Below are 25957 nucleotides of genomic sequence, written 5' to 3' on the forward strand. Positions count from 1 at the left end.
GGCTGCAGAGGGATGGTGCGGGTGCGGTGTCCCGGTCCCCCTGTCCCCTTCTCCTGGGAGACTTGATCTCCCGTGCAGAGGCGGCTGTGGCGGAGGGGAGGACAGACGAGGCGCAGGGGGACCGAGGCATCCTCCTGCCTTGTTGCTGGTGCGCTCAGCTATCCCGAGGTGCGGAGGGAGCCCTTTCATCTGCATGCTGGGACTCTTCGACTCAGCTCTGAAAGTCTGCCCAGACGTTTCCTAGGACCCAACTAGTTTTCACCTTCAGTTACAACACGCCTGCATGTCTCGGGATGCCGAGGGGGAGACTGCTGCAAAGATTTGGCTCTGATTTCATTCCACATTTATCCTGTCTCTTTGATTAGATCCTTGAGATGTTTCTCTCTGGGGCAATAGCAAGAGCAAAGACACGCTATTGCTTTAAGTATTATTACTCTAAGTAATTGCGACTCTAGGTGTGGTGTGGACATAACAGTGTCTCAGCTAAGTGCAGTGCGGGTGTCCTCGTGTGCCAGTGGGAACACTGGTGGGACAGCAGCACTCCTAGCAGTGTTTGCAATTACGATAAGGTTCTTCTATCCCTGCAGAGTGTCACAGCTGTCACGGCAGCAGTAGTCAGGCTCACAGCACTGGTTACGATTATTGGTGCTTTCAGTGCATCAGGTTTGTACACTACTGTGCTACCTCACCTAAAATAAAGGAGGGGATCTGGGAGCAAGATCAGCCTAAACAGATTCAGTGCTGTTTGGTAAGAAGGGACTAAGAAATACAAATAACTAGATTTAGGGAGTTGGATGTGTGTCTGTGTCAGGTAGGGATCCTGTTCATCACTGAGCATCACTGCAAGCATTTTCCCTGGCCTTTAGAAACCATCTTCTCTCAGTGAAACAGCCACAGTTTAGCACAGATGCAGTGTTTGAACTCCTGTGTCCAACTTCGTGGGCTGTAGCTGAGAGAATTAGCAGTTACCCAGGGTACAAAACAACCATCCTGGTGCTCTTGGTGTCATCGTGAACCTGTCCTTTATACAGCTCCACACCAGGATTAGCTGTACCCACTCGACCCCACACTGGCCCAGCCGAAAGTGCCTGTTTTAAATGCAGGCGAGGAGTCCAAATTCCATCAAAGCTTAGATGTTTATTTAAAGTTTTTAATGGCAACAAACAGGGCCCGGTGGGCTTGGTCTGCAGACAGTGAGGACATGCTCGAGTCAGTTACACTTGACAATTCTGTAATAGCTGAGGGCAGGTGACACTCCTGAGCCTCCGGGCTCTGCAGGGCTACCAGGGCTTTCAGCCGAGGTGCCAGGGAGCCCAGTGGCATCTGCAATACAAAGGAGGTGGAATGTTGGCAGCAAATGTGCTACTGGGTTCGTTTAATACAGGGAAGAGGTGGCGTTTAGGGCCAAACACGCAGAGGCGAAAACTGAAAGCCTCTCTCTCTTCTCTCTCTCTCTGCCTTTTCTCCCCTTAAACGCCCACATAAACTTCTGGGAAGATGCTTCGTATGAGGCGCTGTACCCGATGACCAGGGTGCCAGTGTGAATCTAGATTCGCACCCACGAGAGTGAGGGGGAAGTTTTCTTCTCTCCCGGGTGTGAGCACTTAAGGGATGCGTCCCCCACCGCTATTCCGGTTCCAGCAGCTCTGGTTCAGGAGCAGCGGGGCCAGGGTGCCCAGAAGGGCCCGGGGCTGGCACAGTTTGGTGAGGAAACAACTTTTTTGCTCCAGCTGGGGCCTGATGGGGTGATGGTGATGCCGGTCCCTGCCGCAGCCCCGAGCCGCCGGTCCCCCAGGGGCCTCGGAGCGCGGAGCTGTGGGGGCAGGCGCTGTGCCTGGGGGGAAGCTGCCGGGCTGACGGAGCGGAGCGAGGAGCCCTCGCTTTTTTGGTTCCTTTCCAACCATTTTTAGCAGAGGAAGGATGTAATAACATGCCACGGGCAATAAATCACAGTCTAGCTACTCCCCCTGGCTCTCCTCCCCCGCCCCTGGCCCCTCTATAGCGGGAGGGGCGGAGGGGCCGCCAGCAGAGCGCCGCGGCCGCCGGGACGAGCAGAGCAGCGCAGCGCCTGCCCGCGTCCTCCAGCCGCCCCAGCATGGACCTCCGCGCCCTGGCGCTCCTCGCCTTCGCCCTGGCCGTCATCTCCCTCTCGGAGGGTAAGTGAGCTGCGGGGCCGCGCCGCTCGCACCGCTCCTGCCGGGAGCCCGGCCGGGAGCGATTGGGTCCCGCGGAAATCCCCGCTCTTTTCCCCTCGCCTCGCAGCTACACCGCTCTCCCGGCTCGGGCTCCGGCCGCCGCTCAGATGCGTCAGGCGAGCCCGAGCGATGGCTGTGCTGAGCTGGAAGTAGGCAGGCTCCCATTCCTCCCTCTCCTCCATCCCTGCCTGGCTTTTTTCAAAAAGCTGGCCAAAGCGGTCCTCGCTGCCAAACTCGCCCCAGATTGAAGTCGTCTGGGGGAAGACTTTCAACAGCGCTCGGTCTGCAGAGAGGTGGTTTGGCTGCAAAATATGCATATCGACTTTCCCTCTAACAAAAAAACCCCAACTCTAAAAGTTAGAAGAAATTAGAAACAGGCGGTTGTTCGGTTCCTCTTCTGTCCTCTGTCGTGATTTATCTTTCCTCAATCAGGGCAGAGCTGAGCCAAAGCGGTCACTAGGCAGGAATTTACCGCACCCCCGGCGCGGTGCACGGGGAGGTTTCGCGGGCGCAGGGGGCTGCCGTGCCGGGAGGTCTGGGGGATGCGGGCTGGCGGCGTTGGCCACGCAGTCACTGCAGCATCGTCTCACAGCCCGCCCGCCCCACGCCTGTCCCCGCCGTCCCGCGTGTCGCCCCCGGAGCTCGCTAGCAGCGACAGCTGCCAGACTTGCTTTGCCAGCCGCGCTCTGTGAAAGCCTCCGCGTTTGGACAGCCCCGGAGACCGCGGCAACCCGCGCTTCTTGCCCCGCATCCCGCGGGGAGCCCGGGGCTCCGGGGAGTGCGCACAGCGCGGGGCAGCCACCCTCCCCACGCCTGGCGGGGCGACGTTCTGTCCACAGCCTCTGGGCATCCTCCGGACGCTCCTCTTGCAGCTGTCTTCTCACCTGGCAGAGACTTGCCACCTCCCGTCCCCTCATCGAAACCACTCTGGCTGGGTAAAGGGCGCCTTTTCAAACCTCCGCTCCCGTCCTATTCTCCCATTCAGGCGAACGAAACTTGGGTGTTCTCCACCAGGGAGGCAGAGGATGCCTTCCAGTGCCCTCCTTGTTTAGCCTGAGAGAGTTAATTTTTCCCGAAAATTTCCCGATGCCTTTCCGCGTAACAACCCTGTCCCGTTGGAACACGGAGCCGGCACTGCCCTGGAGAGACTCCAACGCCCCGGGCAGGTGGCTCCGGCCCCCGCCGCGTTCTCCGTATCCACCACCTCGGGGGCTGCGAGCTGGGAAGCGAGAGCGGCAGGTAGCGAAGACAAACCCGGGGCACCACGGGTGGCAGTGCCAGCTCCGGTCCCTGGCCGCCACCATCACCAGCTTCCGAGCGGCTGGGGCTGCCGGTGCCTGGGTAGCTGAGCGGGCTTCCCTCGTCTCTGCAGGCGAGTACAGGTCTGGAGGCGCGGGAGGAAGGGACCGGGGCTCAGGGGTTCTCCTCCCCCTTACCTCCCTCTGGCAGCACTTTGCTCAGGGCTGGGAGGCTGGCAGGACTGCCCGGCTGCAGCTCGGTTCACCCCCAGCGCGCCTGCTCTCCTTTGCTGGCAGCAAAGGTGTCTTACGCCTGGATAAGCCTGTGGGGACCTGGCTACCTGAGGAAGGAAACGGCTCACAAGGACTGGAGAGAAACTAGTATAAGGAAAGTGACTCCACCGTCTCGCGGTGTAAAGATGGAGTTTTTTGCCTTCTTTTCATGTCATGTAGTGCTCTCAGCCCTGATCCAGATGAGGGCTCGCAGGGCTACCTTGTACTGGGGGGCAGGTGAGCTCTGAATTCTTCTTAGTCACCTGGTAAAGCTGTGTCTGTCTATCCCAGCCTTGCTTCCCAGGGAAATGGAGCTGTTCTACAGTTAAAAAAGTTATCAACCATCTCCTGATAATGACAAATGCACCCTAGGCTGAGCAGAAGTAAAATGATGCTTCTATCAAGTGTTTTGTCCGTCCATGTCCAGTCTGGTTGCCTGGATATCGCTTCCCTCTCCGTTCAAGCATCCAGAGCTTCCTAGTCCCCGCAGTAAGTTACTGCTGATAACTTTGCAGCAGAACTGGCAACTCACTTCTTCCCTTAGTGTCCAGTGTGGGTGAAGAGAAGCAGATCCCTGTGGGATGAAATAGGTATTGTCCAACACTGACAAGTGGCCACTCTGTGACAGCATTTTGTGTTTGCTTTGTCTCTAGAGAGAATTCGTCAGCAAAAGTGGGTGTTCAGAGCCAACAAAACTCAGTTTGAGTTAGAAAACGATAAAACTATTTATTGTTAAAAACACCTCAAAACACAAAACCCCCAAACCTTCAAACTCTTCTAGACAAGTCCAAAAGAGATGTTCTCTTTTTGTCTAAGTAAAATTAGGTTGAAGGAATGATATAGAGATGTCATTATCATCAAATTAGCATCTGGCTCTTCTGTAACTTTTGTCTCTATTCATCACCAAATGTGCCAGACAGATAAAAGTCTCAAAAGCTTCATGTTCCATCAGTTATATTTTCATGTGATAAGGTAATTAACAGACAATACTAATTTGCCACACTGAGAGAATGGCTTCAGGTTGTGCTCAGTGTTTTTTAGATGTCTGAGAACTCACAGTACAAATTGGTAGATTAGTTAACCAGCTAAATCAGCTCTAATGTACATGCAACAGTATGTTTCAAATTTTGAAATGAGATAAGGAATGAGCAAGACCAGAAATGTTCTCTTCCTAAATTATGGCCTTCAAACGACCCCTTCCCTCTCCTACCTCTGGAAGATAGGGGCTCATGTGTTGGAAGATGCCACATGTACTAGTTTTCCCTGGTTTTCAGCCTTGTTGAGAGCACGGTGAAACAAGGGGCAGCGGCAGGAGTTACTGATTCCTTGTTGGTGATACAGAGAGCTGACCCAGTCGGTGCCTGTGCTGCTGCTCGCTGGTGCTCAGTGCCTGCTCCTGATCACCAAGCAATGATCACCAGGCACACAGAAATACCGAAGGGATTCTTGTGCTGGGAGGGGATTTGTCATTCCACCTTACCTTGGTGTGACAGAACACTGAGTACTGGAGCTTCCCCTCTTCCTTGCTGTGCCAGATGCCTTTTCTTGGGCAAGAAGCAACTTTGGGACTTACATACAGGTTTAGTCATGGTTAAACTTTCTCTGTTCCTGATTTCAAGTGGTATCGGATTGAAAATCCCACCTCGAATCTGAGAGAGGACAGGGTTGCATTATCAAATCATGGATCTGAAAAGTTCATCTCTTGCATGTTGTTTAAGTTAAAGCTGGCTTAAACTTGGTTGAGACAAGCTTGCAGAGACACTATCACTGCAGCTGTGCTGAGTGGTGTTGTATGACTGCATTCAGTTTCAGCCTCCCTTTCCAATACAAACTCACAGATGTGTAGCTATCAGACACAGATTTGCGGTGGGAGATCATAGCGCCTTCCTCACTCCTTTCCACATTAGCACTATCCAGGCTACTCCATGTTCTTGAGGCTCACCCTGTAGCTCTCCTTCCTCCTCCCCCAGCAGATTATTTGTTACCTCATAGGTGGAATCACTGTTTGGACTGCTACAAAGCTGATAAAAATGTCCTTCAATTTTGTTAACTTATAGTCCAGATTCTGGTGTGAATCAGGAGAAGGTCTACTCCCACTGATTAATTCCTCTCCTGTGGGGTCTGATTCTGGCTGATCTCTTGGTAGAGACACCGGAAAAAAGGGGGCTTCCCTCCTCAGGACAGGACAATTTCACCCTGTTGTCTGTGGTTATATGTGCTAGAGACAGGCATCAATAAATGTGCAATATATGTAGATCAGCTGTACTTGAAAACCTGTCTTTCTCACCTTCCTAGACAGCTGTTTAGGAATTCCAAGCCCTTCCCTGCTCTTTAGCTCCCCATATGCCTTTAAAGGGAACTGGTTTTGGATGCCGCAAGTATTCCTGTGCGGCTAAACAAGCAGGATGGAAGATTGCCATGTGGGATCTCAAGCCCTGTCAGATATAGATCTGACCATCTACAGCATGAGCCAGATTTTAGGGGTTAGGTGTATGAATTTAATTCCTCCCAGAGGCTGAAAACTGTTCCACTGGGAAATTCTTAAAATTTTAGGCATCTCTTGGACTTCCAGGCAAAGCTTCTGTGTTTGTTCTTTATTGCGCATGGAACTTTCAAACTTACAGTCCTTACTTACAAACTACAGACCTTACTTACGTGCACTTGATTGCCAGTAATTAAGCAGTCCCATAGAGAAATCGGGTAGCAGAGGCTGTGGTGGGCGCCAGGCTTTTCTCAGCCCTGCATGCATATGCATGGCAGTTTTTTAGCCTAGGGGGTTAAACTTAATTCTGTCCCTTGTGATGCCAGTGACAGAACTCTCATCCAGTCTGATGGCCCCTGAATAGTGTATTGAGGACGCTCTGGATGATGACTGTCTCCTCGATTGCCTTACTTACCCTCAGGCTGGAAATTCAAAAGACTCCAAGTGTCTTATGTGAAACCGCCGGGATCTCGCATCTCTGAGCCGCACCTTCTTGTGCGGGTACCGCTGCTGGGAGTCAGGGCTGGCTGCGGTGGGGAAAGGTCAGCTGGGCCCTGGGAACGCCTGCAAAACCAGAGCTTTTCTGTAGCCACTAAGTCCCCTGTGAAAAGCATGCACCTGAGCTGAGCCGTTTTGATCTGAACTCTCTGGAATTCATCGCTTTCTTCTGGCTACCTTCTAATTTGGCCTCGGGTCAAAATCGTTTGACTAGAACAACACCGAGGACAAGTGCCCCCTCTTTTGGCCTTTATCTTGTCTAATTACCAGGAGCATCCCTGCACAATGGAACGGCTCCTTATTCTAATCTCTTCGATTTTACTTATCTCCATTTTCTCTCCCTCTTCTTTTGTCTTCCAAAATCCCATGCACCCTGGTTGAAAGGCTGGGCACTGAGCTGAAGGGATTGTGCTCTGAGCTGTGGGCAAATGCTCTCCCAAAGCTACAGCTTTTCTGCTGCATTTTTATTTTTTCACCTGCATATTTGGAGGGAGTTTCTTTCTGTGAGCCCTGATGCTGTGAGCCCTGATCGGTGGATCTGTGCTGCTGACCGGGAGCAAGAGGTAACATGTCCTTTCCCTCCCTTTGTCCCGCAGAAAAACCCGTCAGCCTGACTTACCGATGTCCCTGTCGATTCTACGAGAGCAACGTGGCAAGAGCCAATATTAAGCACCTCAAAATCCTCTCCACACCCAACTGCTCACTTCAGATTGTGTAAGTCTCTTGCTCTTTTCAGTTGGGTGCAAATCTCGGGTGTCAAAAAGAAGGGTCACAGAGCTGATGCTTGCTCTAGTGGTTGAATTTCAGCCTGTCTCATGCCATGACCCTCAATTCATCTCTTCACCCCATTTGTCAGGTACAGCTGGACCCTGCTTTATCCCGCGTAAAGGAGCCCAGCTGGTTGTTTCCCGGCTGTGTTCTCTGTGGTCTCCCTGTTACTGTGTGATCCCATGTCCTGTTCCCCCGTGTGTATGTGAGCAGGAATGTCAGACAGGCTGTCCATTGCCTTGGATGTGGAGCTTCACACCTTGGGATAAAACTTTACAGCAGTTTGAGTCTCCTAATGGGTCACTTCTCCACAGAGTGGAGCTAAACAAGCAGAAGGAAATCCTGTATTTCATGTATCCTCCACAGGAGGTACAAACCCTAAACACATGATGGCCTAATCTAGGGACGCTTACCAGGCAGGGACTGACTCAATAAATCACAGCAGAACAGAAAGATGGGTTCCCAATGGAAAATAACTTCTTTATTTTTGCTGGAAAAGCAACCCTGATTTTCAGGAAACATTGGGATTTTGTCTTTGTAGATTCACATGTCTATGTTTTAGGCAGGCCTTTTTTGTTCACTTCTTCATGGGTGACCCACTCCCTCCTCTCCCAAAATTCAAAACCTTCTGAAGAAAAAGAAAATAGCATTAATCTTTTCATTGCAAGGGAGCCTTACTGCTCTCAGCTTCCCTTAGCCTCTTTAAGAGGGTGTCAGGGAAGAGGGTGTCTGTTTCTGTGCAGTGATCCCATTGGTAGTTTTCTCTTTGACCCATATATTGAGCCCTTCCTCTTGCAACTCAAATGCTGTAAAAATCACTTTTTTGTCATCCAAAACATTTTTGCACTCAGAAAACCGATGTGGCTTCGTGAGATCGCTCAGGAATGTACGCGAGTGTGTATCCATTCATGAACCAGTTTTTATTCATACTTTTTTTTTCTCTTTTAAACCACTCTGTGTGGATCATACGCTTTTTATCATGTGCTTCTTCCTTAGGATTTGGAGGAGGACAGTGAGAAAAATGTAAGCTGCAGCTGAGAAATTATTTCCTTTCAAAAAAATGGCAAAACCAGCTGTGACTAACTCCAGTCTCTACCTATAAACAATTTTGGCAGCAAGCATCCAAAATGCAATAGTGCATGGATTTGTGCTCTGGGACTGTCAGTGGATGTCATAAAGGTCCCAGCGCTAAGGCTTTTTAGAGGATTTGGAATTTTCTGGAGTAGTTTCAAGTAAATGACAGCATTTAAGATAGGATGGAGTATATATTTATCTCTTAATTAACATAGGATTATAGTAATTAGAGATAAATTAGAGCATGAAATGCAGGAACAGAAACAACTCATGTTCTTTCCCATTCCTGACCCAAATGTGTTTGTCTGTGGTACACAGAACATACGAACCTACAGTTCACCCTCTTTTTGTTACTTTGAAAAGCAGGGTACTTAAAAACATCCCTCCAAATACCCTTGAAACAGCACAAGTTCAGACTAGGTCTTTATTGGAACAGAAGGTGAAATCAATCAAAACTAACACATGAATTTCTCATCTTGAATCATTTTAAGCATTAAACAGTGAAGGTGTAAATAAATTAAAAGCTGCCATTTTCAGGAATAGAGAATGTAAGTGAAACATATAATTGCCAGAAGATATTTTGTGGATTTTGTTTCTTGGGGTTTTTTTGTGCAAGTACATTTTCCTTTTTGGTTAAGGGAAGTTGTACCTGGAAAAAAGCATAAGAGCAGGCTTTTGTCTTTCATTCTATTGGAAATCATCTCTCCAAATCCAGTGAGCTCCTCTGTCAACATCTACTTCTACAAAGCCCACACGAAATTCCTTGCTTTTCAGTACAGGGAAATGAGCATTTTTAGCAAGTAGACACATTAACCAGTCCAGGTTAAACACTCCATACAACTGCCTGTGTCTCTTCCATGACTGCACAAGGAGCAGGGGCTGACAGGCTCAGAAATAAATGTCTGAAAAAATCAGTGTCTCAGTATTAGGTGAGAGGTAATATTAGGTGAGAGGAATTGTATTGAATGTGGCTGGAGACTGGTTACGTGTGCTTTTGCTTCTGTACCCTGTGAGGTCAGCTCAAGAACTCCCAGACACTGCTAACATCAGCAAATCCATTCTTACACTCTGTTGGTATCACTTAGCTGGAAATGCTCCAGCTTGGCACTGCTGTAAGGGAAATATGAATTAGGCCCATTCATCTCTTTACTGGCGCAGGGGTTGCAAGACGGATCCTTGATGTGTTTATGTTACAACTGTGTTGTTGCATAACTTCAGAGCAAGGAGCCTTTTTGACCTGTTATTTCTTACGCCATCATTTTATGTTCTGCAGATTTCATTTTATAAAGTGAGGAACATTATGGCTTCCATCCAGCAAATGTTTAAACAAGTACTGAACTTATTTGTATGGGCACTTCCATGAAATTGCTGTTCTCTGCACTTTCCCAAGGCAGGCAGGCTGTTTAGAGGGAAATTTTGGAGCAACTGGGGCAGAGGCAGGGTGCTGCAGGGAATGTGGGAGATAACAGCTCTCAAGAGGTCCTGAGATCCCTGGAGGGTGAGACCTGATGATGAAAAGCTATTTGTCTTGCTTCTGAATGAAAGATTCGGATAGCCCAAGTGTCAAATTCATGGGGAATTCAAATTAGCTCAACAGTTTGGTGTGGGAAGTGCAGCTTGGACATCCAGGAGAAACCCCTCAGGAGGTTTCGGCCTTTGTTTTCAATGCTGAGTGAATAAAGGAGGGGAAACTTGCCTCAGGCACTATGGCACTTTCAGTTGTCTTCCTCCCTGCAACCTGTTAATGCAGTCTTGTATAAAACAAAAAGCTAACAAGTGACCACAGCCTTGCTTTCGGAACATCCGGAACATCCGGACATCTGAGGGGTGTTGTCCTCAAAACATGTGAAACTTCTCTTTTGGGTTGAATATAAAAGCTGTTCTTAATCAATTCCTTGCAAAAATTACTTATATTTACCATATCAGTATTTCCAAATGAAGTTTTTCTGTTGTTGGCATCAACAACATTAACTCCTTAACAGTCCAGGTGTGAATTGGAAGTCTTAGATTCAAATTCTGTGTCTGTTCCACTCTCACACGATTCCCAGCACAGACCACAAGAGCCTGTCAAAGGAGACAGATGGCTTCCAAACCAGGGATATTTCTAATAGGTGACTCAAGGATGGGAAAAATAATCCATCCTGATCATGGGTTAACCGAGAGCAGCACTGGCACCCAAGGAGAATAAGGCACAGGGGCGGGGGGTGGGTGTGGGATGAGGAGTATTGCACACCAGACTCACTCTGACTTTTCTCCTTTGGCAGTGCAAGGCTCAAGAGCAACAGCAAGCAAGTGTGCATTGATCCCAAGTTAAAGTGGATCCAGGAGTATCTGGAGAAAGCTTTAAACAAGTAAGGCAAGAGACAAATGGACTTAACAGCTAACATCCTGGCTTATTAAAGGGTAGAACATTAAGGGCTGGCTTTTACCATGTGGACAAAGTACTTGTGGAATCAGATATTGTTTCAAAGAAGGGTTTGGAGTTGACCTAATTTGTATTGAAACAACAGTTTCTAATATATCCTAGATGTTAAACTAAGAATTTTGCCAGGGTTTGAGGCAAAATTTATGCTAATGAGTATGGTCTGGGGTCCCGAACTCATCCTCTTTTGGAAAAACAGCTGTTCTCCCAAGGAAAATACTTCCTTTGTGCCCCCCCTTTCCCAAACAAAACTACAATTACTTCAGAATCTATACCATTCCGGTGTCCTTGGAGCCCCTTCTCCATGTTACACTGGGTGTCTGCTTGCACAGGCAGCTGAGGCCTAGGGATTCTTGGTGCTAAAAATTGTTTCTCTGCTGCCCAGTGTGGAATGCTGTTAATGTCGGCCAAGGTGCACTGTGCTACCATGAATAAGCCTTTCCCGCAAGACCAGGGGAAAACCAGCCCACCTTGGAAAATTCGGACTTTCTTAATCTATTTTTATTCCCCATGTCTACTTTGAGGTGGACTCAGCCCATCTTTGTCCAATTTTATGCTAAAAAGAGCAGCACAGAGCACAATTTTGTGCTGAACTGCAGGGGAGGGCTCCAGCCTTCCAGCACAGAAGATGGTACATACCAAATGATGTACAAAGCATTCCCTTGCTTGCCCAGAGCCCTGGGCTGCGGTTGATCCAGCAGCAGCATTTTGGCCAGCAAGCCTACCTGTGCACTCAGTATCCCTGCCACCCTTGCCATCACATTCCCACCCCACAGTAACTGCACTGTAACCCTGCTGAACCTTGTCCCTCCTGCATCTGTAGGGTGAAGGCAGGGCTGGAATCCAATTATTTGCAGAAACAGTGTGTTATTGGGGAAGGTATGGCCTCAGGGCAGATGGGAGGCACAGGTACCTGAATGCTCTCCACTGTGTGCTTTGTAAATGCGTCTGCCAAACAAGAGGTAGAGTTAAAAACAAAAAAAAATTTCTTTACTCCCCTGTGTTTTTACAATAAACAAGGGGAAAAATGCCACCAGAAGTGGAGAGATTCCTCCACATGTCCCTTTTGGGGACTGCACTGGGGCCAGGAGTGAGAAGGAAGAGGGAAGGAAGCCAGTTAACAAAGTCAATGTGATTCCAGCCCTGACAGCTCTTCCCATCTCATCTGATGCTCAGTGCCTTCTTTGCTGCCAGCACTCAGCCCTTTTGTCCTTTGGACAAATTCTCTGCAGAGGTAATCCAGGTTAATGCTGCCAGAATGGCTTTGGATTTAGGCACCACTGAACCTAAGAGCAGGATGTGGCCCATGCTGGCTATCCTAGGGATCTGAGCTGCTTTATTTTACAATTTGGAAAAATCCTCAAGGTCCTGCTTAAGTTTCTGTTTGTTATCATCCCCAAACTGAAACTCAGGAAGCATTTTACAAATCTGCAAGGTTGGGCAAACGTGATTATGTGCCTATCTGACTTAGGGGAGCAACTCAGCTGGAACATGTTCTGCTCTCACTTCCACTAGTGAAGATCTGAGACCAGCTCTACTGAAACCAGTGAGTCTGCCTGATCTCCAGCCAGATTCTGGGTTTTGTTACCAAATGCTACTACAGAAGCAATTCTGCCAATTTGGTGGATTCATCCTGGTTTACATTGGGTAACAAGAGAGAATTTGGTCCCAGCTCTATGAAATAAGATGACAGCATCTATCTCCATCCCCTAATCCTGTAATCATGGCATTGTGTTCATTTTCCAACTAGTAATGCTAGCACCAGTGGCATTTTCATGCTCCACAGACAGTCAGGGCTCTGTCTGTAGCATTTTCACCAGGCATGTTTTTGATATATTTTAGTGCACAGCTTTGACTTCTTCAATGAAATGTACTTTGGAATATATTTATAGCGCATCAAACAATTCATATATTTGAATTGGAGCCATATGAATGTTGGTAGTTTAAAACACCGATATCCCTCTAAACTACTAACAGCTTGTAAAATGAATCTATATAGATCTATAAATGTTAATGTAGCTATCAGTTTCAATCAGCCATATATTATATTTTTTCACTTGTACCGAAATTGTATGAAATGTGACATTACCCTATATGCACTAGCAATAAAATGGCTAATTGTTTCATGTTATGAAAACCCAATTGTACATGGGAATTTATTTTTCTGGAATAAAATCAATACGTTTTGTAGAAAGGGCTCTTGTAATTGCTTAAGTAGAATCCAAACTGTGAAGACATCTTAATCTATACCAGTACTTCAATATGAGAATATCTTTAGTGTCATAATCTGCAGATAAGGGCAAGGAAAACTTCCTAGAATAGTAGTCCAATACAGTTAATTATGAAACCAGAAATGCTTTTTCTAGGGAATTATTTTGCTCACTAATTCTGCTTAGCATTTATTATTGCTTTGTATTCATCACATCTCCATGTAATACACACATGAGACATCAGTAAAACACATTCAGGCTGACAGGAATCCAAATTCCTTAACTGGCTTTAAAAATCATTGTGCAGCTGCTGTGGCCAACATCATTCAATATTCATCCATTTTATAGACATGGGGCAAATCAGTCCTTTCTTGAAATAGCTAACAAATCCTTTACCACTTCCACTTAATCCCAGTCATCATTTACGGTACATTGACTCCCTCTTCCTCCTGCCTTTGTACAAGGGTATGCAAAACCAGGCCTCTACAGAGTTAACACAGCCCATTTTCCCTGCTGTCATGTTAATATAGTCCCACTTCAGAACTTCCCTCGCTTCAAGATCCCGGAGTCCATTAAGCTCAGTGGCTACTGCAGACACACAGGAGAGAGCCGATGGATCTGGAGAAGATAACAAAGTCACATGGGAAAAATCTTCCTTAAGCCAGCTGGGAGAAAGGAAAAGAAACTCTGAATGTGTAGGGGCTGGCTGTGTTGGTAGCCAAGCCCTGCTTCGGCCTTCCAAGCCCTGGTGTGGCAGCTCTTCCTAATTTCTCACCTAATTTGTAAATGAGGGTTGAAGTACAAGATACCAGAACAGCAACCTCCCAGTACTCCACCAAGCACGTGCTGGGTGAAGGCCCCACACGAAGGGGGACAATGTGGGTGATTATCTTTACAGCCTTGTTTCAAGGCACCAAATGCCCACAAATCCCCTTGGAGTAGCCACTGGTTCTTGCTGATGTCAGCAGGAATGCTGAGTGGGAAGCCAGAAATGCAGCCCTCCTCTCCTTCCGCTATACCTCAGAGGGAATTCTTTGGATGGTGAGGCTCCTGGCTGAGAAGTTATGGAAGGCATTTGGGGAGGCTTTGGTATTTTGGATAAAAGGGTTGTTCTGGCCTCAGAGTTTGCCAATATTCTTCCACCAGGACACCTTGACTTGTCTAGCATTCCTCTCAGGCAGAGGTTATATGAAAGGGGGTGCTACATTTCCACCCTGCCAGCAAGATATGAAGGGACCATAGGATAAATGTGAATAAGGCCTTTGTATATGGATAATTTATGGCAGTCTTTTTTGTATTTTTCTTTTAATTTAGACCACGTCATCGCACTCATAAAAAAAAGCAACAGAAGAAACGGGGCCCACTCTGCCCTTCCCGTGCAACACCACTAAAGTCTCCAGGGAGAAAGAATGGTAGGAGGCATTAGTTTCTGAGCTGGGATACCTCAGGTTCAAGTCCCTGCTCTTCCACTGACCACCTTATGGGACCTTGGGCAAATATATTAGCCTATCCAGATCTCCATTTCCCTCCATATTTGTTGAGGATAATATCTCTACCCTTCCTTCAAAGGTGTATTATATAGATGTAACTCTTAAAATGGGGGGAAAATTTAGCTACAACAGATGTGGGAAAATGGACACAGAAAGAGGCCAAAAGAAGCAAAGACAAAGTCGAAAACAGGGTGAAGGTTTGGGAGCCCTATATATTTTAGCTCCAATATCAAACTGACAGAGTTAAACTATAGCAGCTGTGAATTTGCCACTGGTGTTTTTTAATGAGAAATGCAGCACCGCGTGGTGACAACGTGATGTGGTGCATGGGTGACTGGTTGATGCTTTTCCTATGGGAGATGCTAGGCAACTCCCAGGGAATGGTGTTATATATGCCAATGCCCTGCATGTCCCATGTTTTTTCCTCACCAGGGTGGTTTGTCTTGCCTTTCTGCACCAAAAGAAATAGGGTTACTGCTGTGGGATATTGGAAAAGATATCTTCAGAGGAAAAACTTTCCTCGTGGTTTAGTCATCCTCTTTGTGCCTAGATGAGTTTTCTGAGTTTTCTGAGACTGCCTTTACTGGGAGTCACAGTCTCTGGCTGTGGTCACAGAGCCTTAGCTGTCCAGCAGGCATTGAAAGGGGTGTTTGACAAGATGTGCTGAGACATCAATTTTTGAATACCTGGTGTTTACCCTCTGACGTTTGTAACTCAGCCTTAGTGACCTCTGGGCTGCAAAAGGTGATCAGCCTGGAGCCAGGAGTAAGGGTCGCTTCAGACAAAACCTGGAGGCCACCAGCACAAACTGGCTCCTTGTTCTGAGTGAACCAGACACACGAGACACTTGCACTTTGCTGTGATGCCTAACCCACACTCTCCTGGGTACCATGCTCACACTGAGCATGGGAGACTCCATTTGTCTGCACCCCACCTGAGCTCCTACCTCGGCCGTTCAGGCCTCACACGCTCACTGTGCAATGCCTGCCTGCCCTGCCTGTCACCCCACCTTCTCTGGGCAGCTGGTCACCACTACTCTGATGTGCTCCCCAGCTGCTCACAGCAGGTCAGGTCCCAGGGCAGGGGGGCTCGTGGGTGGCTCCTGGCTGGCAGCACACTGGCTGTCTCTGCTTTGCAGCCACCCCACAGTGGAAGCCGAACAAGAGCAGAGCATGGGCTGCCCTCTACATTCCTCCATCCTCACGGAGACCTTGCACTCTCTGGAGCTGCAGTCCATGATCTCCATCAGAGCTGTGGGGTAGGGGCAGGTAGAGGAGGCATTCCCAGTGCCACTTGCTCCGCTACTGGGGCTGCTCACAAATGATTAATCTCACCTCTCCCTGCTGTATTTTTTGCCGAGTTTCTTTGCCCACCAATAATTCTCTGCTCTGGCTTTCAAGTCCAGAATAAGCTTTCTAGCCAACCTTCCTCCTATATTAGTTCTGAACACCTTACTAACTGTGATAAGCACAACCTGCCCAAAATAACACCCATTGCTGGGTTTGCCCTGCTGGGTCCCAGTAGCTCCTTGTGGAGAACTTCTCCCAGAATGTTCAGCAGTTACTGGTTGGAGGGGCTGCCTTTGGGTTAGTCCAGACACAGATTTGCTGTTTGACTAGGCCTGATATCAAAGCTTTTGCAACTGAAATAAACTTTAATAGTGTTTCACTTTCTTCTTCATCAACAGGAGGTTCAAGATGTAAGAGGCAAGCATTGTAAGCCGTCTACAGGATTTCTTACTGTAGGACCCAGAGAGCAGATAACCAGTATTAGGGAATGAATACATTTCACTGCTAACATGCAGCACAAAAGCAACGCTTCACGCATTTCCAAAGGTTTTTTTCTTGGTTATTTTTGGTGGGGTTTTATTTTTGTTTGTTTTTTTTTTTCCCCTTGCACAAATTGGCTTGCTTTCACAGTGCTATTTTTATATAGTAAGATGTAACTATTTGAGAAAAATACGAATTTATACAGGTTGGTTTATTACCTAGCACTGGGGGCAGATACCAATTTAAACTAACCCTGTTATTATATAATATTTTATTTCCTTTGTTGTGTAGAGGTCCTGTTTATTTAACTTTCTTTTGGTTCATGCAAGTCTCCTGGAGTTTTAAACCTAGAAGGACATGAACTGTACAGTGCAATGATGTTGTGTAAGTAGTGGTGGAGCTCCTTGTCTCCAGAAGTCATAGAGGCCAAGAACATAGGAAAGCTAAAAAGCATCAGACTGATGAAAGTGGACAACATTAGCCTGAGTGGCATTTACAGATATTTTGGATGAGCGACTAAACTCAGGGCTACTGGGCTAAAGCCCTTTTCTGAAGATCAGAAACCTTGCTGACATCTGTGAGCAGCTGGATCAATGCACATCTGGTGTTGTGAGGTGCTAATACTCAGTTTGTAGTAGTTGTGTGTGTTAGGAGCCACAGCACTGTTCTGATGTCATCTGGCATTTCCTATGTTCCTGTGTTTCTGATGACAAATCTAGCAAAAAAAGGAATGGGCTATTAAAGCCCTAACCACACAGTCGTGTTGCAAGTTGCTGGAGGAGTCAGATACGCTGCCATGCACCAGGGATCTCTTCCCACCCCTCCACAGGAGGTGACTTCAGCTTGCCTGGCTGGCTTTGCACTGAAGTAGGCTGAGATTCATTCACCCTTCACCAACGATGCTGTAGCTCGGCTACTGAACAGTCACACCTGCCTGTGGGCAGTCACATCCCTGATTGCTCTGGAGATACCTGAAGATGTCTGGCCATATCTTGGTGAAAAGAGATGCCTGGGGCAAGAGAGGGTCTGTGCAGTTTGTGGAAGGAGAGGTGTTTCTCGAGTATGGAAATGAAGGCCGACATTCACAGTTCACCAGTGGTCATGGCCCTGTTAGCTGTGAGCAGGATAGCCTCTGGAATTCCCTTTGCAAACCACAGCCTGGGACAGGCACCACTCCTTGCACCGATCCCCTCTCTAAGCCAGAAGTTTCTTTCTCCCGATTCCTTGCTGTATACACAATATCTGCTGTATGGTATGGAAAGACACCTGCAGCACTGCAAGAATCATGTCATGCTGTGCACTGAGATCTGGGGGGAAGCACATTTGTGCCGCACAATGCTTGTGTTTGTGTGTATCTGTGTTTGTATTGTAAACAAAATAATGTTGTAAGATTGTCTTTTTTGAGCTGGTTGCTTCAAAGGAATCTTTCCTCTTCCCTGCAGCCTGTGTCAGGAACACTGAGAGGGGTGTTTCACACTAGTTTTTGTGGTAGGCTTCTTTAGTGCCAAAGAGGCACTTTGGCTATCCAGGGACTACATTATTTCCATGTGGATTCAGGTAAAAATCTTCTAAGTATTTTCCTCTCTGCCAAACAGGGCTATTGCAGAGAGTCCTTCAGCTGGGACCACATCACCTCATTTGCTTTAAAGCAGAAACAAACTGCTGTGCCTAAAATATTTGTGTTTGTGATTTTGACATTCCTTGTCTTGTTATCATTACCTGCCTGGTGCTTTAAGTATACTGTGTCTCTGCTTTAAAAGGTCTGGTACCACTGTACTTCATGAGAATTGGAGTTTTGATTTAAAATTAGTAGGATCAGATCCTCTCCTGAAAGGGTAAAGAAAGAAAGAAAGAAATTTTATGAGGAAAACAGTATCTCCTATCTTCCCTGGATTGTATTTTATATCCTAGGGTCCATCCCCTGTGCCACACATGCACCTGCATTTGCCAGTGGTTTGCCAGAGGTGGGCATGTGAGTGTCCAAGCCAAGAATTACTGCAGAAAAAGTCACCCAGGAAAGTGCATTCTTCACACATAATTGGTATCAAAGGACAGCCTGAGCTCTGATTGATTCCCATTGCAGTAAATGCAGAAATAAATAATCCTCTGATTTTGATTCAGCAGCATACCTGGCTCGTGATGCTAGGGGCCATGGCCATTTTGTTTCCAGGGGAAACATTGGCATTCTGGTGAGAAGGTGGGGTGAGTAAATGTGACTGCACAGCCTTGCCAGTGCTCTGGGGCAGTCCTCCTTAACAGGGAGTGCATCTGGGGTCAGCACCAGCAGGGACAGGTCCCTGGGAACATGCCAACCCCACATTACAGCCTGAGCAAACACTGCTGTGACGAGCACTGAGATGGGCAGTGCTGGAGCACCCTGGCCAAACCACTCAGGGCATGGGGCTCCTCTCAGGGGCCAGCACTGTGATCCTCCCTCACCTGGGTAAGGTTGAGCACAGCATGAATGCAGAGGTGGCACAGATGTGGCCAGAGACTTAAGTGAGAACCTGATAAAAGCTTTCTCTTGCTTTGGACCAAAATTCAACCTTGAGTGGGAAGCTTTGCTGTTTGCCTGACATTATTTGCATGATGCACTGGGGAGTGCAGCCACGGCCTTTGCACAAGAGAAATTGGTCACTGGGCTGCCCCAGTGCACCACATGTTGTTTGTCCCGTTCATGGCACGACCAGAGCAGGCTGGGAAGCAGCACTGGCAGCATCTCACTTGGGGAGAGCACTTGGTTTTCCCTGCTGCCTTTAACTGTTGACCAAAGACAGAGTGAGGGAAAGGAAGTTTGAGAAGATGGGAGTGAAGTAGGGACCACATGTGAAGAGGAGGGAAAAAAGAACACTGAACCATGCTGAAAAAGCAGCTTCCATAAATGTGAAATCATCACGTGGGTATTTTCAAAGTGCAGCTGTCAAATCCCAAGGTTGGATTATTTTTTAAGAGTAGATGGTATTTATTGCTGTGTCAATTTCTATTTATACTAGCTTTATACTTTTATGTATGAATATCTTATATGAATTCTGCCTGAGGAAGAATGAAGGGTGACTTTGATGTGTTTTTGATTAAGGTGTTTGAACAAAGGTGACTGTTTATTTTGCAATGAAAGCTTTTTTCAAAGTTAAGTATACACATGTTATTGAAAATGCAGTTCCTATAGAAGTTTTTGTTGTTTTTCTTTTATTAGCCTCTAGAAGGTCCTTCCTTTCTCTGGAAAATTCTTTTGAGTGATGTGATTTATAGAAGTCAAGGTTTTTTGTGAACTCATCACCTAAAATCTGATTATTTTTTCTTTATCAACATCCCACCAAGATAATCCTTGTCTGAAAACATGAAACTTTGGTGGCCACAGAGAAGAAAACATGTATCATGATTAAAGGACTGCATGAACCTCCCATCTTCCATTCCTTAAGAACTCTGTGTTGTCAAAATGTGGTAAATACTGTACTTTATATTTTTATTAAGTAAAAAGAAGTATCTTCCCAAATAATGTGAAAAGGGTTTTGTAATTGTGTTCCTGTAAGGCAGCTTTTATGGAGGAGTTATATTATGCTTTTGAAATTACTCCTTTCATAGAAAATTTTGAAAATAAACACTTTTATATTGTTGTAATTTCTCACATAAATGTGTATGCACTTAAAATTTTCTTAATAAAAATGTCTGTCTGAATAAAGTTTTTTGCTTGCTTCTGTTATTTTTTTTCTCCTCACAAATGAACAGCTACAATCTCCACTCAGAAACAACATTCAGATGTAGTTTGTGCCCAGTTTCAAGGATGCCTCCATATAGCCCCAATGCTCAGACTGTCTGCAGGGAACCCGAGGTAAAGGGCCCTTGGGTCTGGCAGGGAGCAGCAGCAGCCTAACAGATTGAAATGTGCCATCTTAAAAGGAGACCCTTAGCCATTTCCTCCAAAAACAGAAACCCATTTTTTTACTTTTTTTCCCCAAACTTGTCTCTTGCAGCAGTTTGGCTTCAGTGGAACTGAGAGCTGTGAGCTGGTTTTGTTCCAGCAGCACGGAACATCTGTGCTGAGGAGGGGATGAAGGTTTCTCTGAAAAGCATGGGGGGTAACAGGGCATGGATTTGACAAAAGAGCAGATGTGACCAACACTGTCCTTGGGGCTGCTTTTCTCAGGGCACAGCAGGGTCAATCTTCAGGTTGGCAGTTTTGAGATGACAAAAAATTTAGGGGCTTGTAGAACTGACCTGAGAACCTGCAAGTATAACCCTATTCAAGATTCTTGCTAGTAAGTATTTCTTGGCCAAACTGATGCAAGGCAAAAGGCATGCAAAAAAAAAGGGAAAAAGGAAACTCAGATGACTGACAACTCCTTTTCAAATCCATCAATTATTTACTAAGAGATTTATGAAAAACTAGCAGGTAACTGTGAGTGCAGATGGTCAGTGAGAGATTGCCAGGCCACTGCTAAATGCATTGGAAGTAATTAGCTACAAAACTACACATTAATATTAAGCATAGGCCCCATGTTCTGTGGAGCACTTTGCTGTGCCTTTCATCAGGTCTTTTCTCTCAAATGTGAAAGTTTTGGTTCTTACTTGCTCAGCAAAGCATCACGGCAATGTATCTGTGAACTGCCTCGGAACTGGAGGTGAGCCCACCTTATTAGCACATCTGGCTCTCTTCACTGGCAGCTTTCCAATATTAGCAAGCTGAAGGAAATCAGCTGCATTTGTGGCCTCAGCCACCCTGACACTGATTATGGACTGGATTGATTAGGTCCTGGCATGGAGTAGGTCAGAGGACAGCATGGTAAATGCCTCTGTTTCCTAGGACCAGCTGGGGATGTTACCACTGAGGATGTTACTTTGGATGCTACATGAGAAGGGTCACTCCTAGCTTCTAGTGAGCCCTGTTTTATAAAGCTACTTACTCTCAAATTGTCCTAAGAGTCTTTCAGACAAAACAAATATGTAGCTTTGAGACTAGCAAAGACAAAATGAAAAAAACAAAACCCCCAAAGTCTAGAAGCTGAAGCCAGAGAAATTCAAACTGAAAACAGATTTTTAAGTGTGGAATTGATTAGCCTTTGGAACACATTCCCCAAGAGAGGGGGAAGAAAAGCCCTGATCCTTCCTATGCCTTCCTAGCAGGGCTGAAGGCTGTTGTGGTGTTAGCCATACGTACCTTGCTGGGCTCTCAGGGGACATGGAGTGAAGATCTCTTGCCTCTGTTACCAGTAGGGTCACACATGATGAGCTAAAGATCCCTCTGGCCTCAGAAATCCATATTCAGAAAACCCCAGTTCCAGGGGAGCATTCCTCATCCTGTTATTAATAACACCTGCATATCATCAGCCATCCCAGCTCCTTGGACCAAGGCTGAGGATGACTCCTACTATTACACAGGAGACAGATTTGGGGTGAAAGGTTTCTATTTCTGGTCATGGAGGTTGTCCTCCAGCTGCAGGGGCAGAGGCATGGCAGTGAGAAAAGTCTGCAGCCCTGTCCTGGGTCCATGCACCCCCCGACTTTGAGAGGAGAGGTTTGCTCACATAGGTGCCCTCTGGATCACACTGCTCACAGTGGTGATCTTTCTTGTAGGAATTCCCTGAGTTTCTTTCATTGTCCTTTTTCTTACCCTTTCACTCTTATTTGTCCTTTGTTCTCTTCTCTGGCTCTTCTGGGGGCCTTCTCTTTCCTCTCAACCCCAGTTTTCCCAGCTGAAGGGACAAATCTTGGTGATTTAAAGCCATTCTCAGCACCTTCCTCCTGCTTTCTCATCACTGTTGGTGCTCCCTGGCTAGGCTCAGCCATCCATTTCTAGTCTCTGAAACAGGTGGAAGGACATTTCCCTTTTGTCCTTTGCAGTCACTGTATCAGAGCAGGATCCAGGGTCCTTTTGGAAAGGAGATGCACGACTGCTGCTGCAAAGCTGTTTGTCTTTTATGCTCTTGGGCTCATTCCCAACTATGAAGTCTGATCTGTCTTCCTTGCCTGCACCAGCAACACCCTTTGGCTCATCAGCAGGTCCTCAGCTCACATGGCTCCCAGCTTGTCCTTCCGCATCCAGCTGTTCCTCACGGTAGCTGCCAAGGAAAAGTGGTGACCTGTGTCTCTGCCTTCCCACTGCCAGCACACAGAGAGCCAAACCTGGACACACAGGCTTTGTGAGCTGGCAGAACCAACGTACTGCTTTAGGCTTTCAGCAGACCCCACTCAGACCACCATGGCTGGAACAGAAGGTGAAGTCTAGCCCAGTCTGATGAGAGGTGGAAGAGCACAGCCTAAGAACAGGAGGACAGAGGATTAAAATGCTGCTGTAGCTCACTGAAACCTCCAACATGTGTGTGATTCTTCCACCCCAAAGATCCGCAATCAATTCCAGCTGCCTAGCGTGCTGCGTGATTTATTGCCGTGTCTGTGAGATTTTGGCTGGGGTGAAGCATGTTTGTACGTTGCCTATAAAACAGCAAATCTGAAGAAAGGACTCTCTGGATGTGGTTCAGAGTGTGTAACAAAACCCAGATCGCCAAGTCCTTCCACACAGTACCACAGCAACACATACAGCCAATACAAGTTTAATATCTAGCACACTCTATCTGTTTTGCCTCTGAGCACCAGAGAGAGAGACTTAAAACACTGCAGACTGTGCTATTCCTATGCAAAGGGTAGACTACTTAAGGGAGCAAATGCCAAGCCCCATTACATAGCCTAGTGCATCTTTTCTAAATTACAGCCTTTCCACAGGGCAGAGCACTAGCGAAATGGTTCTGCCCAAAATATGTGGAAAAGGAGAAAAAGGAGAGGAAATATTTCTTTCATTCAAAATATAAATACTGTGAATGCAAATAGGAATCCAGCTCTCTATGCCAGATCTACTGCCACAAAAGCAGTTGGATAACTACCATTCATGCTAAGTGTCCATACTCAAAATTAGGGTGCTCAGTAACTTCCAGTGCTTTCTGCAGCCTGGTTGTTCCAACGATTATCCTACTGGCATTATCACCTGCTAAGCAGCCTACCCCAACTCAGTTACTGAGGGATTTGCACCATCCTCCCCACCCCCTGGGACCTCCAGAGCAGACATCTGGTCTTGCTAAGAATGGGGGAGGGAGATTCCAGAGGCATTTCCAGAATACATATGTTGTACAAGCCTGCACATCCCTACCCTTGCATCTCATCTCCCAGTCTGATTTTATTTCAGTGTATCATTATTTTAATTCAGACAAGGTCCTATTATGCAGGAGTAGCACAAACACAGAAGGATAAAGATGGTCCCTACCTGATAGATTTCATGGTCGAAGATCTGCTCTGCCAGGCTCTTATCATGCATACACGTTGCAAGGAATGCAAGTCTCTATCTCTTCGTTGGGTGTTGGAGAAGCATCACACCAGACATGGGATGGCTTGTCAAGCAAGTAAAGAACTACAGATCATCTAATTTCACATTCGCCTCTTTCAACATACACAAGATTTGATGAAAAGAAAGTTTTTCAGTTCCTTGGAGGGGTGGAGCACTGTAAAAAGATAATGGAGAAGTGACAAGGAGAAACAAAGCTTCCCAGTCATTCAGTTACTGGAGATAAAGCCTGGAGAGGGATGCTCTGCAGGCAGGAGATGAGTAGGTCTGAGCTGTGCAACTCACTCCCCACAGTCCCCACGTGCCTTGCTCCCATGTGTGTCTTAGCAGCACTCACCCCGTGTATCACTGCTTTGGGCACCCAGCCATCCTGGCTCCTCCCCTCCTCTCCTTTCTCTTGCCCTCCCTCCTTCCTCATTTCTAACTACTTTAAGATTTCTCTTTCCTGCTGCCATGTTATTTGTTGCTGACTTTGGACATTCTTTATGGCCTTTCATCAGGCTTCCCATCGCTCACACACTCTGCGTTGGTTTGGCCTGCTCTGCCTTTTGTCTCTGCAAAAACAAAAGCTTTATCTGTTGCCCAGAGACCATGGTGACTTCAGGGCTTTCCGAGTGCCAGCACCTAATTGCAAACAAATGGAAGTCCCCAGTTGCCTTGCCAGCAATACTGTGTCTTGGGTGGGAAGGCCTGATCCTGCTCACTCTGCACTGTGGGACTGCTGAAAGGCTCATGATTTACAGCAGTGTATCTCACATTGCCATCTGGCCTTCAGCAATCTAGCTGGCTTGAGAGAGAAGGCATACAAGTCACACGATGCTTGTGACATGAATATCTCTCATGTCTGGTTTTCCTTAATGTCAATGTATAAAGGGGAGTTGACTGCAATGAAAAACCTGGGTACTCCTCAGAAAATCCTCACAGAGCACAGAAGTAAATGGCAAGACATTTCCACTCCATTTCTGCCTCTCTTTGAAACCCACAAAGGGATCATCCCTCCGTGATGTGGACTGCCAAAGAGAGGCACGTGGAGCAGGGCACTGGGCTGGAAGCGTGTGGCTCCCATGCTGTGCCCAGGCATGTGCTGCCCAGTGCCCAGAGCTGCCTCAAAACTGGATTTTCATCCAGAAGAAAGAGGGAGAGATTCCCAATAGTCTCACATTTTTTGTATTCCAAAGCAGGACAGAAGTCTGAATGTCATGTTTTCTAGTGGAATGGACAGTTTGGAAAGGATTCTCTCAGGAAATGACAAAGTAAGTTGTTCTGCTCAAATCGACAGAGAGTTGGCTTTGCCTACATGTCACAGTGACTGATAGGAGTTGGAGTTCCAGCAATCCACCCACCCCTGGCTTTCCTAGGCCAGCCTGCATCTCCTCTACTGCACTGCTTCGTGGCCCATCTATGACTTACTGCAACATGACAGCCAAAGGTGTTTCATGGGGTTTATATTTTCTCCACAGCACCATGCTCATAAAAGATGCTGAGAGCATGGAGCAGGGTCTGGGAGCAGGTCAATTTAATCTGATATCTTTCTATTATGATTTGATGCCTAGCAGATTGCATACAAATTTCTGCAAATTTTCCCTGAAAAACTTAAATTTAATGAAAATTATTTTTAATTGCATGAATACTTCAGCAGAAAATTCTCAGTCGCTTCTAAATTTTCTGAAAAGTTACCAATTATCTGCTGTTTATTATTTTGTTTGCACTCTTCAGCATATTTGACATAGCTGGGGAATCATTCTCTGGTACTGATCAGCAGATAAACAATGCCAAATCTTGCCAGCATTATTTCTTCCTCTTGCTCTCAAATGCCTCCTTTCCCTTGGAGGGCTTCTTAATTTTCATGGGAAGTACATACTTCACATGAACAAATCACTCCTGGGCCCTGTTCCACTCCTCCACCTGTGCCCCACAGCACCTGCATGGGCTTATTCTGGGGGTCTGCACAGGCTCATCCCAAACAGCAATCCCACCACCCTGTGGGAGGGCAGGTAGCAGAGAGAGGAGAGGAAGGATTACTCTTGCCTGCTCTCTTACAAACAGATCTGGATACAATTTTTTTTTGTCAGGCTGATTTTCTTGGAATCCAAACATTCAATGGGAACATGGCCATGTTGGTTAAACTTCAGTGGGAAAGTCCAAGTGCTCTGAGGTAACTTTTTCATTCTCTCTCAATCGTTCTCGAATGTTTCATTTTCATAATAT

At 46.8% G+C, this 25957-nt stretch overlaps 1 protein-coding gene and 1 long non-coding RNA gene across 4 annotated transcripts; one reads left to right on the plus strand and one right to left on the minus strand.

The window, feature by feature from the left end:
- Positions 1-1999: 1999 nt before the first annotated feature.
- CXCL12 (C-X-C motif chemokine ligand 12) lies at positions 2000-20090 on the plus strand. 3 transcript variants are annotated; one of them, XM_039553713.1, is made up of 5 exons: positions 2000-2156; positions 7283-7400; positions 10793-10879; positions 14475-14572; positions 16338-20090. In XM_039553713.1, exons 1-5 carry the CDS (start codon positions 2096-2098, stop codon positions 16367-16369), a joined length of 396 nt encoding a protein of 131 aa, XP_039409647.1. In that variant the 5' UTR covers positions 2000-2095; the 3' UTR covers positions 16370-20090. The 3 variants fall into 3 exon arrangements, with proteins under 3 accessions (XP_039409647.1, XP_039409648.1, XP_039409649.1); XM_039553714.1 differs by lacking the exons at positions 14475-14572; positions 16338-20090 and adding an exon at positions 12422-13140 and having other exon boundaries at positions 2006-2156; XM_039553715.1 differs by lacking the exon at positions 14475-14572 and having other exon boundaries at positions 2009-2156.
- LOC109146317 lies at positions 19328-24035 on the minus strand. The gene is made up of 2 exons (XR_002048278.2): positions 23672-24035; positions 19328-22673 (listed from the first exon to the last, which is right to left on the minus strand). It is a non-coding gene; the product is annotated as an uncharacterized LOC109146317 (long non-coding RNA).
- Between the last annotated feature and the right edge of the window lie 1922 nt (positions 24036-25957).

Source organism: Corvus cornix, chromosome 6, assembly GCF_000738735.6.
Source record: "Corvus cornix cornix isolate S_Up_H32 chromosome 6, ASM73873v5, whole genome shotgun sequence".
In the NCBI taxonomy this organism is placed as follows: domain Eukaryota; kingdom Metazoa; phylum Chordata; class Aves; order Passeriformes; family Corvidae; genus Corvus; species Corvus cornix.

What these genes read in the sequence shown, in the direction of transcription:
- CXCL12 (XM_039553713.1), top strand. Translation starts at nt 2,096, where the DNA reads ATGGACCTCCGCGCCCTGGCGCTCCTCGCCTTCGCCCTGGCCGTCATC. An exon ending in CGTCATCTCCCTCTCGGAGG is followed by an intron (nt 2,157 to 7,282) that starts GTAAGTGAGCTG and finishes TTTGTCCCGCAG; the next exon opens with AAAAACCCGTCAGCCTGACT. An exon ending in AACTGCTCACTTCAGATTGT is followed by an intron (nt 7,401 to 10,792) that starts GTAAGTCTCTTG and finishes CTCCTTTGGCAG; the next exon opens with TGCAAGGCTCAAGAGCAACA.